The sequence below is a fragment of the Manis pentadactyla genome, chromosome 6, assembly GCF_030020395.1.
Source record: "Manis pentadactyla isolate mManPen7 chromosome 6, mManPen7.hap1, whole genome shotgun sequence".
NCBI lineage: Eukaryota > Metazoa > Chordata > Mammalia > Pholidota > Manidae > Manis > Manis pentadactyla.
Genome location: NC_080024.1, coordinates 54,406,563 through 54,425,459, shown reverse-complemented (window position 1 = coordinate 54,425,459; position 18,897 = coordinate 54,406,563). Strand labels below are relative to the sequence as shown.

The window sequence follows — 18,897 nt, the reverse complement described above, 5'->3', positions numbered from 1 at the left end:
TCATGTAAGCATTAATGATTATTATTAACTCTAATGTACACCTAATATTTAGCATAACTATACTCCCCATATAAACACATAAAAATATTTAGATTCTTTCAAATTTAAGTTGCATTTTAATTGACTCTTAGAATAATAATATAGCTTTAAAAGGACCTCAGTCACCTTTTAACACAATCTCTCCCCTAATGCCATAGCAAAAGGCCAGTATGGAGTAGATTATAGTATCTACTCAAGAAGTATTCCCTATGTGCATGAATAGCATTGAAAGATGCTAAACAGTTAAAAGACAGATTGGTAGTTATTATACTAAGTAGAGGTATTCTGGGTGCTTTGGGAACACAGAAGATGTGGGTCTAAACCCATGGTGGGTAGGAGTAAAGCTATTGGAGCTACCCAGAGCAATGATAATCACGTGAGTCCCGAAGGAGGCACAGGAGTGGGCCTGGTGGAGAAGCAGCTTACAGGGTCAGACAGTCCCTTTATGAAACTATTTCTGGTCATACTATTTGAAACAGGTCAGTTTGTTAATGGGAATCATTTTATTGATATTTATACATAATGTATACATGGAATTTCAGTTTTTTATTTATTGTTTTAACTGGTATCAAAGTATCCATTTGGTAGAGATTCCTAGCAATTTAGATTAAAAATATGTATCTTTAAGCCTTTTGAAAAATCTAATTGGAAGAAGAATAGTAGCTGTCTTTTACTAAGTAGTTATCATATGCTGGTCTTGTAATGAGCTCTTTTAAAGAATTAATTCATCTAAACCCCACAAGAAGAAAGTTCTCTTACTGTTCAAATTGGTCAATTGAATAAGTAGCAGAGCCAGGGTTTGAACTTAAGGTTGCCAAGTGCATGGTCTTAATTCCTACACTAAATGAAATTTTGGTTAATAACTACTTAGAAATACTGTCTTGTTTTCCTTGTATATAACTTGAAGAAATATGCCGAGAAATAACTTTATTAATTCAGATTTTCATTCTGGGGACTTTTGTAAACTGTTATACAAAATGTAACTTCTAAAGTTTCCCTTCCACACTACAAGAAAGAACCCATCACAAGATTTCTTGCTGGTCAGCACTGTTCTAGAACTGAAGGTGCTTTCACATCTACATCTTCATTGGCCTTTTCCCCTAGAGGGTATAGAAAACTACTTCAATAATGCATATTATTTTCTATATTCTTTCAACAGAGTGTTGCATACTTAAATTATTAAGATGGATTCCTGGCAGACTCAGAATTTATTTAAAAAAGGAAGAAAATTTCATTTGTGAATACCTGGAGTGAATGCAGGCAATGTCTTATTAAATGTATTATTAAAATATGAAACCATTGAAAAGCTAGGACTCATCAAACAATGTCTTTCAAATAAGGAAACAGAACTCAAGTTCTTTCTCCCATGAAAGCAGGCTCATTCTCAGGCTTCCTTCACGAAGGAGCTGAATGCATGAGGGCTGTCTGGCTATGCTATTGCCACCCCCTGGACATTAACAGTTGAGGGGATCAGGCCAGTGTCTCCCTCTCCCTTCACCACCAGCCAGTATGACCATCATCCTCTATCATTCTGGAGGTTACCCCCTTTATGCTTTTTCCAGTCATTTTCTCTCTGTATATCCCCAATATTGAACAAGCCATAATGTCGGATACTGTTAGGTTCCCACTGATGTTTTCTAGCCACTTCCGTATTCCTCCAAATCAGAGGATGTAACTCGTTGCACCAAAAAATGAAATAGAGGTCTTTGTAGCAGCAGTGACCTTCAAGCTGTTTGCTAAATTTAGCTGTTCAATATTTTCCACTCTAATGAAAATTGTGAACTACAATTATAGAATGTTGGAACAAAACAGGAGCTTAAAGGTCATAGAATCCAATCCCCTGGATTTTCCTGATGAAGGCATGGGAGCCTAGGAATAGCCTATGATTTGCTTGTGGCAACAGAGGTTGTTAATGGTAGAGGTGGAATTTGAACTAAGATCTGCTCCCGGGGCGATGCTCTGCCTCCCTTGATCAGTCTTACCTAACTAGATCTTGCAGCATAATATAGCTGAAATTAATGGTTGTGGCTTACCCTCCATGGCCATCCATCAGTTTGGTGGCTAATGTGAAACAGCAAAGGTGTCTGACTTACAAGTTGCTACAAGAGAAATGAAATGATTCCATACCCAAACCCTGCCCCCAACTCTAAAAATTTCCTGCTTTTTGTTCATCAATAATGAATGGCCCATCCCAGCAATACTCAGAGGGAGCTTACATTGCACTTCTGAGCAGCCGGTTAGTAATGTACAGTGGATAGAGCCTTTCTTTCAAATCCCAGGGCAGCGGGCCCTTCAAGGCTAGCATTGCATTTTCAATTAGCTGCTGAGTGACCGCCTGGCATGTATTAGTGAAGAGGCACACAATTAGCTTATTACTCCTTTCTGTATTGTGCTGAGAGGATCCGAGGGATTGGTGGGGGAACAGACAAGCCAGGCATAATTGTGGATGTTGAAGTTCCTCGGACCTCGGCATCTTCACTCGCTCGCTCTGGAATTACAGCTATTTATTACGAAGAGCTCTGTGTGGCTGGGTGGAGTGCGCCTGAGGACACACATCCCAGACAACACCTGGGGTTAGTCTTTCTTAGCCCTTCACATCTCTGACCATTCTCATCACTGTCATGGAGCCCAACAGTCCGAAAAAGATACAATTTGCTGTACCTTTATTCCAGAGTCAAATTGCTCCTGAAGCAGCAGAGCAGGTAAGCGGAATTGGAAGGGAACCAGTTCTTGTACATAAAGTAATATGGACATAAATCCTTGTTATTAATTGAAAGCTTCTCTACCTCTTGGATTTGCCTAACTCTGTGACTTCTCAGGATATGTAAATGAGAAAAAAGTTGGTTTCCATATGACTTGTATTTGAATTGAATTAGAAGGAATATTGGCTAACATGCAGCACTTTCGTGTCATGCGACACAAAACTATAACTCATTAGGAAAAAATGGCTATATTAGTGATTCAGATTTGGATCCAAAATTATGTTTGCTTTTGCTTATTAAAATAACAAGTTCAACATTTAGAGAAACTTTAAACAAATTCTCAAAATTAACAGCCTTTTATTTCATCATTTATAAAATACAAAGATTCATTTAACAGTGAAAGTTCAGTAACAGTGAAATGTTTATTAACAAATAAATTGAGATAATTTCAGATTATAAGTTTAGTATTTTATTTTAATGTTTTACATTGTGTATCCAAAGTAGTAATTATAAATATATTTAAAATATGATAGGTAGGCTTTGTAGGCATATATATAATTTTAAGAAATTTTATTCAGATATTAAAAATAATACTTTAACATTTCCTGGATTTCTTTTTCTTGTCTAGTGTAGATATGTATCTGCATTTCTCACAATCTCAGTCTCTCTTGCTCATGTAGATTGGCTTACATCTATATCATCTTTCATATTCAGATTTCCTTAGATTCTTGGTGCAATGGAACTATTAAAAGATCATTTGTGGTAAAATTACAATAGTGGGGAGACAAAAGCAAAAGAACTTTATGCGGTTACCAACCCAATTCATTAATTTCTTAAGACCTAAATGATCCCTGAATCCTTTTACAAATATTTTATACAAAGTCTTAAAAATAATTATTGAATCTGAGACATAACTTTGTAGGATGTTTTGGTAATCTGAAGTAGATCTAGCTCAGATTTGGGCCTGATAAATACAACCTTGAATATGGTGAATGAGGCATTGGTTGTATCCCAGACAAGATGTCTTGGTAAATTTTATTCTGTATCCTACTGACTTATGCTTTGGAGATTTACCTATATATTTAAGAGATCAGGACCCACTAGAAATTCTTATCATAATATACTCCTGTAACTCTTAAAATAAGAAAAAACAGCCCTCACACCAAATCTATTAGTTTAAAATGAATTATAAACTCTCACAAGATACATATTCATTTTTTGTTGATTTGTTTTGAATATTATATGAGAAAATTAGAAAACCTTGTAATATTAATTGAAATTAAAAATGTTAATTTTTACCTGTTAAATTTAACCTGCTAGAAATTTTTTCTAAGCTTCTCTTACCACATTTAGAAATAAGAGCAATGGATCTTGAAAGCATCATCAATACTCTGAGGCTCCAGAGTGCCCTTAAAATTAGCAAGTCATCCCTGGGCCTTCACTGTATATTAATTTTCAGTGACATCATTTGACTATATAGAACTATTTCTTTTCTGTATATACAACTATTTTCTGTATAAATTTAGCTTTTGGTTAAAGAAGGAGATTCTAATATCTGACAGTTCTATTGTCTGACATTCTGTTATTCAAAATAAAGTTAGTGAGTACCTACTGTGTGCCCTCCTAAAATTTGCTTTTGTATTGGGGAAAGATGAGGCTGGGACAGCTTTGCAAGCTGCAGGGTAACCTGGAGCAGTGCTGTCACTGACCTTAGCTGGGCCTTTGTTGTTCACAGATCAGGAAAAGACGACCTACACCAGCATCACTTGTGATTCTCAATGAACATAACCCCCCAGGTAAAGAAGCATATGATGTCTTTTACACTGACGGAACAGGAGAGAATTGTTCAAAGAATATCAAAGAACATGTCATTGCTGAAGCATTTCAATTCAGGGTTTAAGTTAAACATAATCTAATAAGGTAGTCTATAAAATGGATCATAAACAAAATAAGAAATAAATATTAGCAGAACTGTCATAGCCAACTGTCTGGTTTTCCTCTAGAATGACACATGGGTGATGATATCTGAAATGTTTTGTTAGCATTGGTTGTCATGTGTTCAGATGCTTATTAATGAGGCTGGTGGAAAATTGTTTAATTAGTTTTCAAACTCAAATTACAGCCCAAGAGATGCTTACATCTTTACAGAGTAGGTATTTTATTTATGAAGGGCTGTCATGGGGTGGGCAATGAGCCAGCACTGGCTACAGCTCTACTGCTGATATCATCTCTGAATAATGCAATTGAAGAGTCACTAGATCAATTTTCAGCACTGCTCATTTGAAAGCCCTTCTGAAGGGCTGCATCCATTTGTTGAGGTTTTATTTTCCATTTCTTGTAAAAAGTAGAACTGCATTATTATTCCTGATAAAGGATTATGACCTGCAATATGAAAACATGATTTACTTATGGAATGGGAACGATTTTGATCTCACATTTAAGGGCTATTTCTAGAAATGCAAGTAAGGCAGAAAAGGTCATGACATTAATTTGTAAAAGGAAGGACTTGATGTTGGATTTTTTTCCAGGTATAAATAATTAGGGTGGACAACAGGAGTCTGAACAGTGGAAACATAGTAAGTCTAAATATAGGGTCTAGTGAATGATCCATTCTAGGAATACCAGGGCAAAATAGTCTTTGACTTTTTCAGATTGCTTTCTAATTAGAGAAACATATATAAGAAAATTAAGTTCTAATAGGATATTCATCATTGGGCCCAAATTAAGAAGGCTGTTCAGCTGATGAGAAACAAATAAATTTATTCCAGCTGTAAGCATAGAATTATAATATGATCCTATATCTTTAAAGTGCTACAGCATTTTAGAATCATTGTCAAATATATTATCTCAATAAATGTTACCTTATTTATATTTGGTTGAATAAGAGGTACAAATGGTATGCACTTACAGTTCACAAATAAATACAAGTAAACAATAATGAAATCTCAGATTTGGAGGTAATTTTATAGAAATTTTCCATTTCTGCCTTGGCTCATAATGGCGGATTTTCTGCAGTGTCCTAGAACTTACCTCCCTATACCAACCTTGCAAAGTGTTGCCCCAGTTGATTTCTAGGTGTCCTTTTGTCTACCAAAGAGCAGGTTCAGAGTTCTGCAGGGATCACCGTTACTGTTTGAACATAGTGAAGCCATGTAAGTGACTTTGGGGCTCTTACTGAAGTCCCCAAAATAGTAACTACTCTTTCTTGAATGTCAAATATATGTCATGTATAGATGGGGAAATTAAGTATTAGAGAGGTGAAATGATTTTTGTGAAAGTTATTCCGCTGGAATATACAAATTATACAGAAGGATAATTCTGATTCTAAAGCCTGTGCATTTCCTATGGCATGATGCTGGCCTGAAAATTTCAGTTTGCATTATGTAGTGAAGGATCTCTCAGTGTGACTAGACATTCGGGCCCTATTGACAACGAAACCCAAACCTTAAATAAATCCTTTGTCTAGACCACTTAGCTTAGTAAATTAGAAATTATATTTAAATATCCCTGTGAACCAAATTTAGATTTTTCTCTAGAAACGTTTTTCTTACCTGGCCTCCGAATCACTAGATGACATTGCCCTATTTCCCTTATTGACTCCACCCTTCTCTGTGTTTACAAGCAACAGTGGAAAGAACTAGACACAATAGCATCTCACAGAGGACTCTATCATTTCAGTAATGTCATGTCCCTGCATCTGCATCCTCCTTTAGGAAACTAGAATAGTTTACAAGGGAATGATCAGTCTTTGGCTGTATATGGTAACCAGGAATTTTCAGCAAAAAAAACCCCCCAAAACTCAAACTCTTATATAATTTTCCCAATAAAAATGATCTAGAACCATGATAACTGGGGAAATAAATGTAAGGACCCAACAGACTAACAGCAACAAAAGAACACTACACTGAGTCAAATCCACCTAGATGCTGGTCTTCATTAGCTGTGTGTTTTTGGTTAGGGAAGGCATCTCTCAGCTTTCTTTTCTCAACTATGAAATAGAGATTATTCTTTTTCACAGAGTTATTGTAACAACTGGAAGAGTTAATGGGAGCACACCCTAAAGATTGCAAAGTGCAACAAATATTAGGTGTCATTAGCTAATGTGTCCTGGAATATAACCTCTGCATGTGATATTTAAGAGTTAAGATACAACAGGAATAGAATCATCATAATCTCATCTGTGCTAAATATTTCTGCTTTTCCCAACAATTCCTTATGTTCCAAATATATTCTGAACTCTATCAAACAAAACAAATAATAACAGCAACAATAGAAAATCTTAAGTGTTAAATGACCTTTTTTAAAACAACAGCTTAGTCTAGTCATCAAAAACAAGGTGTTGTTTGACAAATAAAAATTGGATGCAGCTTTAAATCCTGGTAAACTAATCTTTTCAATTTATTGAAATTGTCCAGGAAACAGCTCAGTGTTCTTGAAATCACCATCATTAATGCAGCTTAAAATTCAAATCCCTGAAAATCTTTCTTTATTGTCAATTAACAAAGCAAAGAAAATTCGATTTTCCAATATAGAGACATAATTAACAAACCCTTTAATTCATATGAGATAGGTGTATCATAGTAACCATCATTAAATGAATTAGTCATGCCTTACTTTTTTTTCAGCTTTTCATGAGTTTGCAGACATAGTCAATTGTAAGAGTATTTGAAAGAATGATTTAATTTTTAGATTTAGAAGTACATATGCAATCTGTTTATACTTGATAGAAGGGAGTAAGAATAGAAAGATATTACAAATGTAAATCCAGATGGTTGTCTAAACCCTAGATGAGGTAGGCACCTGACTGGCAGGATTCCAGGGGTTACAAAATGTCCAGCTTCTAACCCATGGCCTAGATCTCAGCAGAAGAACTACAGAAACATACATAATCTAAGGATATATCACTCTCTGGCAGGGATTATTCAGTTTAACTCACAATAATGGGGAACAGGAGTAAACATTTTGAACTGAACTCATTATGCCTGAAAAAATTTAATAACAAAGGGTGTGTCTTTATCGTGAAGAAGGCAGAAACTCTGGGTTTGCCTCTGGGAATGACTGAATAGCCAGAAGACAGTAAAAAAATAAAATACTGCAAGTCTAAGGTGTGAGGGCACTGAAGCATCAAAGACTAATTTCATCTTTTTCAAACTTTTCTGGGGCTACCGATGTGATTGACCTTGTAGCAAAGTGCTTATCTTTTGTATTTTCAGTTTTTCTTCTGATTAAGGGTCTATTTATGATAAGCTTTCTGAGGCTATGCAATAGAGCCTCCTTGTCCATGCTTGTACTGTATGTTGTTTGCTTTTACTCTTGTATCATCTGTATTTACTGGTTTGGTTCCTACATTTTTATTCAGAAGAAAACACATAAATCTATTTACATATAAATGGAAATGCCACTTTCTGCAATTAATTTCATTACATTTCTAAATTTGCAGCTGACCCTTGAACAACATAGGGCTTAGGGGCACTGACCCTCTGTGCAGTTGAAAATCTACACACAACTTTTGACTCCCCCAAAACCTAACTTCTAATAGCCTGCTGTAGCCTGGAAGCCTTACCAATAACACACACAGTCAATTGACACATATTCTGTATGTTGTATGTATTATATACTGTATTCTTACAATAAAGTAAGCTAGAGTAAAGAAAAATTAAGAAAATCACAAGGAATAGAAAATACACTTACAAAATCATACCGTATTTATTGATACCGTAAGTTTATGCCATCTGTGTTTGCAAGATGAATTGCCTATCAGTACCTACATCAGTATCATCTCACACAATATTAAACACTGCATGTGGTACACATAGTACTAACACTAGATATCAAAAATGAAAAGATAATGTGAAAACAAAATTCATGTTTATTTACAGGTATAACAATTCATGCATTATGATGAAGCAGCAGCAATATGATTGCTTTATGGTAGGTAGTGTGATCAGTTTGATTGCCTCATGGTAGCCTAGCCTATACACTAAGGAATGAATCATTATCAAATTTTTATGGCATATAGTATTGCAGTCATATTTATAATAAGGTATTGGAAACAGTATTACATTAAAAAAACACACCACCACCTGCCTGTGATGATAGCCTGATTCACAGTTTCTCCAGGTTACTAGTGGTAAAGCATACTGTATGGTAATGTAATTCTTTGAAAGCAAAGTTATAAACCAGTAAGGAAACAAACGCATTGCTCATCTTATATTAAATATCACTCACCTTACGCCTATGTAAGGATAGGCTATCCGTGTCCATATACATCTATGTGATGAATACGTAGGGCATGATGATGACACAAAAATGTCTCATATAGTTCTTGCCACGTTATTATTAGATTTTCACATGAAGACACGCACAACAGATAAATTTATTAACTGCCTGATGATTGTTTCCTATTCCCTGAGTGGGAGTGGGTCATCATAAAGGTCTTCATCAGCGTCATCTTCACGTCCAGTAGGCTGAAGAGGAGGCCTGGGGTGGCAGAGGAGGCGAAAGGGGAGGCAGGAGAGGCAAGCACACTGTTTGCCTTTCTCTTGACTGTGAATGGCACCACACAGGGTCTAAGTGTTTTGGGCATACGTTTTGATCAATTTTAACTTCTTAAAATAGATTTGTGTACATTGTATGGTAGCAAATGATAAAATAGACATGTATTTTATGCAGTCATGACACACCTAACATTCTTAGCTTTTTTAATATTTCTAGGCCACATAATTAATTTGGGAGTTTTCAAATTGTCTCCAATCTCTAAAAAACTTTCCAATATATTTATTGAAAAAAATCCTCATTTAAGTGGACCTGTGCAATTCAAACCTGTGTTGTTCAAGGGTCAACTGTATTTAAACGTTATTTGTCTTTATGCAGATTTATGAGAAGACTATATTTGGCCACCAGTATTAGAAATCTAGACTTGAAAAAGACCTTCAGAAAATACCTAATCTAACCACACATCTTCATGAAAGTTACATAAATCAATTCAAGTCCCTAAGACTTGCTCCCTTTTATGTACCTCAGAGAAGAATCCTTAATTATCCCTAGTATCAATTCCAGATCCATTAATTTTAAATTTTAGAAAATACAGTTTCTTATATCAAACTTGAGTAATACCCCCATTTTATTCTAAAGTAACTCTTCATTTACTCTAGTAAAAGTTCATTTATTCACCTTTTTAAATATGTAAAATAATTCTTTATTATTTTCTTTTCTGGATTGAATATTCTTAGTTTCCTTAATGAACTCAACCTAAATTCTCCTTGTCTCATGGCCTTTGGAGTCAGAGCTGGACAGTCTTCTGGTAAAAAGCCAGCCTAGACCAGGCCTTCTGAATATTAAAGTTGGTGGCATCCATTCTTTTTCACTTGTTAAGCTGAGACAATATGGTTACAATTCAATTTAAAGGACCAGATGCCCATTAAACATGAGTGAATTGTAAGAGGTCAGAAGCTTACTGAAGAGGAGTTTTGGCATCATTTAAAAATTTGTTGTTCATCTACAAAGTGGGACCAGAAATATAATACATAATGGTTTTCAGGGGATAGTTTTTGAACTTCCTCCCACGGCCGAATTTTGGGGAGATTTTCTCTTTGACTCTTTTAGCTCCATATTCTTAGGAATGAGGAATAAAAATAAAAGCATTTTCTCATATGGATCTGGATCCTAAAAGTTAGTTAATATGAGATATATGAATTAAATATCACACCATCTCCTTTCAACCTTGGAAGTAGGTCTAGTCAGTGGAGAGAACTGGGATTTCCAACTGATTGTACTATTCAACTCTATACCTACAAAAAAGAAGATACAGTCTATTCTGGACCTGGCTTTGACTTTCTAAATGAGGCTTGCATTTAGTACTCTTACACTTAAATTAATTAATGAGATTTTGAAAGCTTTGGTTATATAATTCTGAGACATTGGATGACAACTAGGGAATATTACTGGTCTCAGACTGAATTGTTCAAAACAGAGAAGCTCCAGGAATTCCCAATGATGGAAGGTTTTGCAGGATCAACGAAGTTACAGTGGACATTTATTTCCAGTGTTAAGGCATTCATATGCATGTCATCTCTTTTAATGGAGACCTTTTATTTTGCAAAATGAAGGATTTGTGGTCAAAAAACAATAAGCACTTGAGTACAAACTCCAGAAATCACACTAGGGTTTTTTCTGGGACTCTTAGGTCTTAAAGATGGATAAGACATTATCAGCAACCTCCCTCCCCTGACCTGGAGGTGCCTGTTACCCCCAGGGATCTGTAATCTAATATATTCAAGTAAAAGCTGTAGTGGACCCATAGTCCATAATTTTGTTTCATTCTAAGTTTTCTCATTTTCTTGGGGAATGTGGTTGTAATTCTTTATGATTCACAATTCTTGTTGATTATTTAGTATTTATTTTGCTTTCTTAATATTAATGATAGTACAAATCAAACAAAGGTCCAATATTTGAAGATCATTCAAGAGTTAACTAGTATTAATTTCTAAGGTGTTGTCCAAAAAACTTATTTTTTTCTTCTTACCATTTATTTATATTAGTTACTGAATGCCAAACCATACTGAATGATTTAAAGAAAAGTGATGCATGTTGCTCTCAAAGATTTATCTACTGAACAATTGATTGATTGGTTTTCTTGCACATAACTATTCAGTCTGTGCAGCCAGATAGCCCAATCAATTAGAATAATGTGAGCCAAAGAAGAGATTCCATTTCTTGGTAACACCAAGGTTTGCTATATTTAAGTGTTCAAAAAGATTCATGTAATCTCCAAATTAAATTAAGGAAAAATGAAAGGGCAAAGCATAAAACTACAAAATAGTTCTATTTTACTACAGAAAGATTACTGCTCTTGTTCATTTTGAATAATGGCATATGCTGCTCACCTTTTATATTCATTTTAATTAGAAATAGATTAGTAAAATATAACACAGTGGTGGTCCGGGAAATTCACTTCATTTTTCTTGGTTTCTGTTTCCCTGCTTGTGGGGAGAAAGCAGATGAAAATAATTTTAAGGTACTTTTGCATGATGTAGAGAGGCAAAGCTCATAGTAGGTAAAGTACTGGCTCTGTGGTAAGACCTGGGTTTGAATCCCAGCTTTTCCAGTTACCGGTGGTGAGGCGTGTACTTTATCTCTGTGAGTTCAGTTTCCTCCTTTCTTAAACAGGATTATTGAGGTGTGAGAAAATGTGTTGCACAGTACCTGCAACCAAGTGGATACTGAAGAAATGCAATCTCCCTGTGTCATTGTGCCTATGCCGAGATAATTGGATTTCCCCTCAATCTTGTATTTTTTATCAAAAGATGGCCTGGCTCTTTTCCAATCTTGACTGTATTAGGCAGTGTCAAAGAGTGTCCCCAAGAGATGGGGTTTGTTGGTAACAGAAAAGATGCATTATACCTCCTAATTCATCAGGATAAGAATGCATAACTATGGAATTGTTAGGTTACTTATTCTGTGGTATTTGTTCAACTGAGCAGGGCTCATTTACAAATATAATTATCATGAAACATGAGTCTTTTAAGTTTTCTTTAAAGTGATCATGCTATTGATGTCTGTAAAATCATGAAAAAACTATTTCAAAACAATAGAGATCTTTGTGGCAGATTTGTATTTGACCAAAAATGAAATTCTTATTCCAATAGGATATGGAAAGAAAGAAGGTTGAGTATTGAATTTTAAAATCCTTTAGAGATATTTATCAAACACTCATTGAATTGTTTCCATTTGATCCCATTCCATTTGCTCTCACTTCCTTCCATTCACCATCCCTATGCTATATTCCTGCTAAGCTTTCTTTTTTTAGTTCCTTTTTTTGGTTCCTTTGCCAGCTTTTAAGACCAAGTCTAGACTGACTCATTTGTGTAAATCAGTCTTCATCTTTTCCACAGATTTCTTGTATTTAAATTGCAGAGCAAAACTCACTTGAATCTCAAAAATTTTCCCTGACTAATCTGATCCATTGTCTGGTTTTGTTCTTCCAATACTCTCCTCCTACCTCCAACTCTTGAAGCTATTTATTAGTTATTACATTCAATTCACTTAATTACTTACTGAGTCCTTATTATAAATTCCCCAGAAACATGTGGTCTACATAACAGAGAATAATATGTCTAGATGAACTAGGATATGACAATAATAATAGAAATCCCAACTGCTCATATCATGGTAAAGTTAATTCTGGCAAAGACATAGAGGCACTTATTTATCATACTCACTATTCTGTAAAATATTTGTATGACTTATTTTGATCTTTCAGCTTTAAGCTTTTAAGGATTGAGGTCAGAGCTAACATTTTACTATATATTCCAAACTAGTGAAGTAGATATATCTATCATAATAGTAGAGTGAATACCTAGTAGAGTAATATTGGATGCCTATGGCTATTAAATTTAGATAGATAAAAAATAGATCCTCAGATCCAATGGCAATCCATCAAACTCTTGGGGCACCTATTCTGATTAAGGCAGTGTTAGCTGCTTATGGCATATAATAGGTAAGTCACTATCCCTGCCCTCCTGGAGAAACTTAACTTGAGACACATTTATAATCTGACTCATGTATAGTAATAGTAGAACCAACAGCTTATGGCAAAAATACAAAATATATTTCAACTCAGTACAAAATTGTTTACTGCAGGACGTTCTTGGGAATTAGATTATAATGTTGTAAACTACATAACAAAGACTACATAATCTTGATAAATGATTCATTTTGGGGAGGCGGGCTCAGTACTCAGGAGTAGGGTATCACTTAGGCCTGGATATGGATCTCAGGTGGCGACTCACTCCGGCCTGTGTTTCCCCAGGAAAGTAGCTCATCCTTCTAAGGCCCATTAAATCAGGAAGTCGGGGTGTTTTTCAAGACTACCGTATTTCACTAAATGTAAAATATATTCATTAGAAAGAAGGCCATTCTGAATCCATTGAATAAACAGATGTGCATTTTTGTGTCTGCATAATAATACACATAGAACACATCACCATCGTCTGTCCTGGAAAGTTAAGGGCCCATTCAGTTTCAAATTTAAGATAAAAAAGTTACTAAGAGCTCTTTCTAATTATTTCTAGTCCATGGTCATATTCAAGAAAAATGGTAAATTAGTGGTACTTGGTGACCTCTAACAAAAAAATCTAGCCAAACTATGTAATTAATGGAGAGGAGTTATTTTCATATCTCTTTATTTTACAACTGCTGAGGAGCAAGCTTCCAATCTTTGGAACTTTCTCCCATTTCTCCCACTAGTCTTGACTTTGACCAAGTAGTTATCTGAACACTGTTCTACTAATTCCTGATATAATTTGGTAGCAAATTTACCAAGGGTTTAAACTGAAATGTCCCTAAGGCCCAAGTAAGTGACATGGATGAGTGACTAGGTTCTGTGTAGGACATTGTGAAGGACGTTGTGATGGGGACTGTGGTCTACTTGGAGGATATAAGCTCCATTCAAGGCTACAAATTAAACAGACAAAACTACAAAGAAAGAGAAAAACACTGGGATGGATGTGGGGGTACCTAAGTGGTAAGATTTCAGAAATGCTGGGAAAAAGTCTCCCTAAATCAGTCCCCATGCTACCTGAAGTTCTACATTTTGAAGTTGTTGCTATTGTTACTATACTCCATCCTCTAAAATGCAAGTACTCTGACAAGATGTAACACATTATCCCTGACACTTGAGAAAAGTAGTTTACCCACAGCTCAGAAAGGACCTTGTCAAAGCCTGAGGAGGAGGGAGAGGAATGTTCTGGAGCAAATGCCTTAGCTGTGAAGGAGGGGCCTCGGAATTCATCTCCTCTCTACCAGTCTGCTGTCACTCCTTCTCCATGCTCTGTCCCCTTCAAATCTTAGTATTTCAGTGGCTCCCCAACATATGTTGAGAAAGGTCATGTCTGTATCTATGAGTCTTTTCTACACTATGGATAGATTATCTTGGAATTTAACTCAATGACTTTGTAATTTAATAAAGTGACAATTATAGTGCTTAACAAAGTTATTTGTGAAATAAGCTGCCAAAATCTGCATCATCAAAGGGAGATATATTGACAGTGTGGCTAGAATATGATTACAGTTTGACCTTGGTTGGCAATAATGCTGAAGAAAAAGTATGGTGTGAACTAAGGAAAGCTAGGAAATTTGTGATCTTTCTTTTTTTCATTCTCTGGGAACAATGTTCCATAATTATGCAAAACAATTTTCAGAATCATACTGTTTACATATAAATACATATTGACCTGCTTGTAGAAATAGAACTGAAGCACAAAATAGAGGAATGAAAACAACAGTAATTTTGGAATCCAATATTTAGAATAATTTACCTCAATGATGCAACATCATTTTATTATTATTTTTCCTGTCTGAGGAAGAATGGACTATTAGAAAACATATACACAGATATCTAAATAAGCGAACACCTTCACACATATGCATATGTAAATTAAATATCTGTCTATGTTTAAAAATATCACAGGCTATTTATCCGTGTAATAAAATCCACTTCTAATAAGTGACCTGACTTACCAAAAGGCCAGGACCTACCAAATTATCTAGAAAAGCTTTGTGAATTCAAGTTATAAATGGAATAAAGCTAGTAACATTTAAATTTCTAACTCTGAATTTAAAACCAATAAATTAAAAACTCATCACATTATTTGAAAAACCATGAATAGAAAAACATTGAAATTACTGGCATGGATTCAACTGGTGAGATTTAATAAGTTATTATTTTTTAAATCAAAAGGGTATTTTTAAAATAAATTACATTTATTGACTATTAATTGCTTTACAACTATCTTCTCATCTGGGTAGGTTTCTTATGCCCATTTTAATAATTCATGAATGCAAGAAATATTATAATTAGATATAGAAAGGGAGCTCCATCTGCTACCACCAGAAAGTCAGTGTCTAACTGAAATGTGTCATCTGATTTGAAATAAACATTTAAACTCTTGACCTTAGCATATCTATTAATGGTATTCCCATTCTTCTAATTGCTGAATGATATTTGATTGGAATCATCTCTGACTCCTCTCTCTCACTTGCCTCCTAAATCTGTCAATGGCTTTTCTGCTGAGTCTATTATATAATTTATTCCTATGTATATATATATTTTTATCTCTTTTCAATATAGGACACACTGCTTTATTAAAAAATCATACAGTAACTTCCAAACTACTTTTTTTCCTTGACTTTAACACTGGGAGGTGGTTTATGTAGATCTAAGAGCCCTAACTTTAATATCAGCGAACAGGGAATCACTTAGAATCAAATCATGTCATGACAGTGAAGCACTGGTCATGGCAACCCCAATACTGGCTGTGTTGCTGGGATCAAGCAGGTAATGTATACTAGCAACACTGCTGGTGGTAGGTTTATTGTTTCCCTGCTCTGGTTTTATGAGAAGCTTTTTGCAGACTTAATTGTATAAATGTGATTGACTAAGGCAGCTTTACTTTTCCTAATTGATTTGTTATGAGCTCTAATTTGTATCTATAATTCACCTGTCCTAGCTTATAATTAGCTATGATAAGGCACACCATATCTTCTCATGAAGCATTCATATATTTCATCATAAACTGCACATTATTTCTATTTCCTGCTTTAAAAAGTTAGACATTTCCTCCATACTCAATGGAATTTTTATTACATGAATTGTTGATCATTGTACTAAAGCTGAGATTTAATTAAATGAAAGAAATGAACAGAGGAAAGGAAAATAATTGTGCTAGATTTTGGTTAACATTACTCCTTCATAATTTCCTTTCTATTCTCTCTTTATTACTGGCTGAGAGCTCTAAAGGCACATTCCTATTGAAAATAACTTTTCCAGATGTGTAGAGCTGTCCCATCAAGCAGGACAGACTCAGACTGAATTTGTTTTCCAAGGCACTTTAAGGATATCTACTCTTTTTTTCATGGATCCTAAATACTGCCCACTTGACTCCAGTGATAAGATGATTTTCAAGAAGTAACACCAGAGACATACTCACTATTACATTTCAGTGAAGTAAAATGTCATGAATGATTGAGCTAAAATGGCTCAACTCAAATTCTATCACTAGGTCATTTTACCTGCTGAATAGTCCAGAATTCCTGCTGTACTCAGCCAATGAAGGGCACCTTTTTGCTTAAGGTCTTGGAGACAAATATACTTTCATATCCTAGTTCTACAGGTCACAGCCATCACGGGAACCAGCTATACTGTTTTTATAGACAGTTACAGTGCAAGGAACATATTAAAAATGCATTTTGAGATATGTTTAGGACATAAAAGACAAAAAATACCTCTAAGCTACAAATGAAATAATTTTAAAAACTATATAAACTCAAAGGCAAATTTAAAGAGGTAAGTAGTAATGCATCTTACTTTTGGCAGGTTATGGTTTGCAAAACTATTTCACCTATAATGTATGTTCTCAACAACTCTGTGAGATGAATACTATAGTCTCCATTTTGCAGAAGGAGGGTGAGAGGTGAGCTGTTCTAGGTAAAAAAAAGGTGATAAGTTAATAGGCCTGAAATTTAAACACAGGTTGTCTCCCCAAGGTCAGTGTGCTTCCCAATACTTGAATAACATTCTTCTTCTTACAAATAAGCTACATCATACTCTTGCTATATAATTTCTGTCTTTCTCACGAAAGTGATTATAAGCAAGTTCCTCCAGAGCTTGGCCAAGTGAGATTCTGTTTTATGTGATACCAGAGTGTGCTTCTATTTCCCTTGTAAATAAGTTGTTTTTAATAGTAATTCCACACTTTCTTATTCTCTTCTTTGATAATTTATTAGATAAGAGGACTTTAGGTTGTTAATAATAGATTTTTTTATCACATAAGGAAAAAAATATTAGAAAACCAAACAGAAAAATAAATCTTACCCATTATTCCATTCTTAGAGGTAGGCCTGCTATTTATTCATGTTTCTGTTTACCTATCTCTATTTCTACACTTATTTTTTTTAAATCATTATCTTGACTTAAAACATTATTGGAGGGCTAAAGGTTTACATTTGGATAATTGTTGACCCAGAATGTGACTGATTTGTACACATACTGGGATGTCATCTTCTCTTCCCATTTGCTATAGTTCTGCTTAATCTCCTAGATCAAATCCCCCTTCCTCCTTTAAACCTTTATCAACCACTCCAGCTGGAAGGCTTTTCTCCAGTAAAAGTAACAAGTCACTGGATCCATTAACTCATTTGCTCCAACTGATTGGACCTGACTTTCTGTCACCTAACAATGCCTTGAAGGACTGGATTATAGAATTAATAAATTTTGACGTAATCAGAAGAAGAAAGATTAGGTCATGAGGCCCTTCCATGTATATCAGGCTTTAGTTAAGTTCTCTTTGGGTAGCAGGGTGCAGAATAGAACTCTGAGGACCTGGGAGAGTGACTAGGAGGGTTATTCTTAATCCTCACATTTCACAAGTACCTACAATGATAACATATTGGATTGTCATGAGCTCGTACATTAAATTTTATGGAAGTAATTTAAAATGATCTTTGCTGCATAACACACACATAGCATGAACAAAGTTTTGAAATAATCTTAGCAAGGATAAATTTTAGTAGCAGAGGACTTGAGCTGGTTGTGTTGTTGTTTTAGTGCAGACATGCTCTGAGTTAACCACACAAGTAGCTGGTGACTGTGGATGCATGAGGCAATTTCGCGTAATGATGATTTTGGGACTTCTTCTGTTTTACAGGCCAATTTAAAGCCTGAGTATGTTTTATTTAATGATCAATTTTATTCTCTTGCTGTCTTTAAATTATTTGAATCTGATTTCAAAATGTCAGTAAAATGGTGATGGTGGAAACTGAATAGATAATCAATTTTGTTACTTTTTACAGGAATATAGGAGTTCAAGAGTTCAATTTAATCCATCAACTAGCAGCATCTCTAGCCCATTGAATGGCCATATATTTTCCTTTTATGTTGACTGGCAAATGGGCCCAAATGAGGGCTTTTCATTTCCTTTGAGTTGTGAAATAAACATTTACCCAGCAATTCTCCTTAAACTGTTGCCTTTTCTTAGTAATAAGCTATCAGAGAATAGTAAACTGCTGTTAGTAATGAAAATAAAACATTTCATTACTTATCAAAAGCACTTAAAAGTCAATGCAGTTAGAATTTGGACTTGACCTCATTGTTTCTAGA

The 18,897-nt window shown here is 34.9% G+C and overlaps 1 protein-coding gene across 1 annotated transcript in view; it reads left to right on the top strand.

The window, feature by feature from the left end:
* Positions 1–2,035: 2,035 nt before the first annotated feature.
* The window catches only part of PPP1R1C (protein phosphatase 1 regulatory inhibitor subunit 1C), a 104,889-nt gene continuing 88,027 nt past the window's right edge, over positions 2,036–18,897 (top strand). The window contains exons 1-2 of the mRNA XM_036879381.2: positions 2,036–2,741; positions 4,477–4,537. Coding sequence (XP_036735276.1) covers positions 2,661–2,741; positions 4,477–4,537 — 142 coding nt within the window. The 5' untranslated portion in view covers positions 2,036–2,660. The remainder of the gene's footprint in view (positions 2,742–4,476; positions 4,538–18,897) is intronic.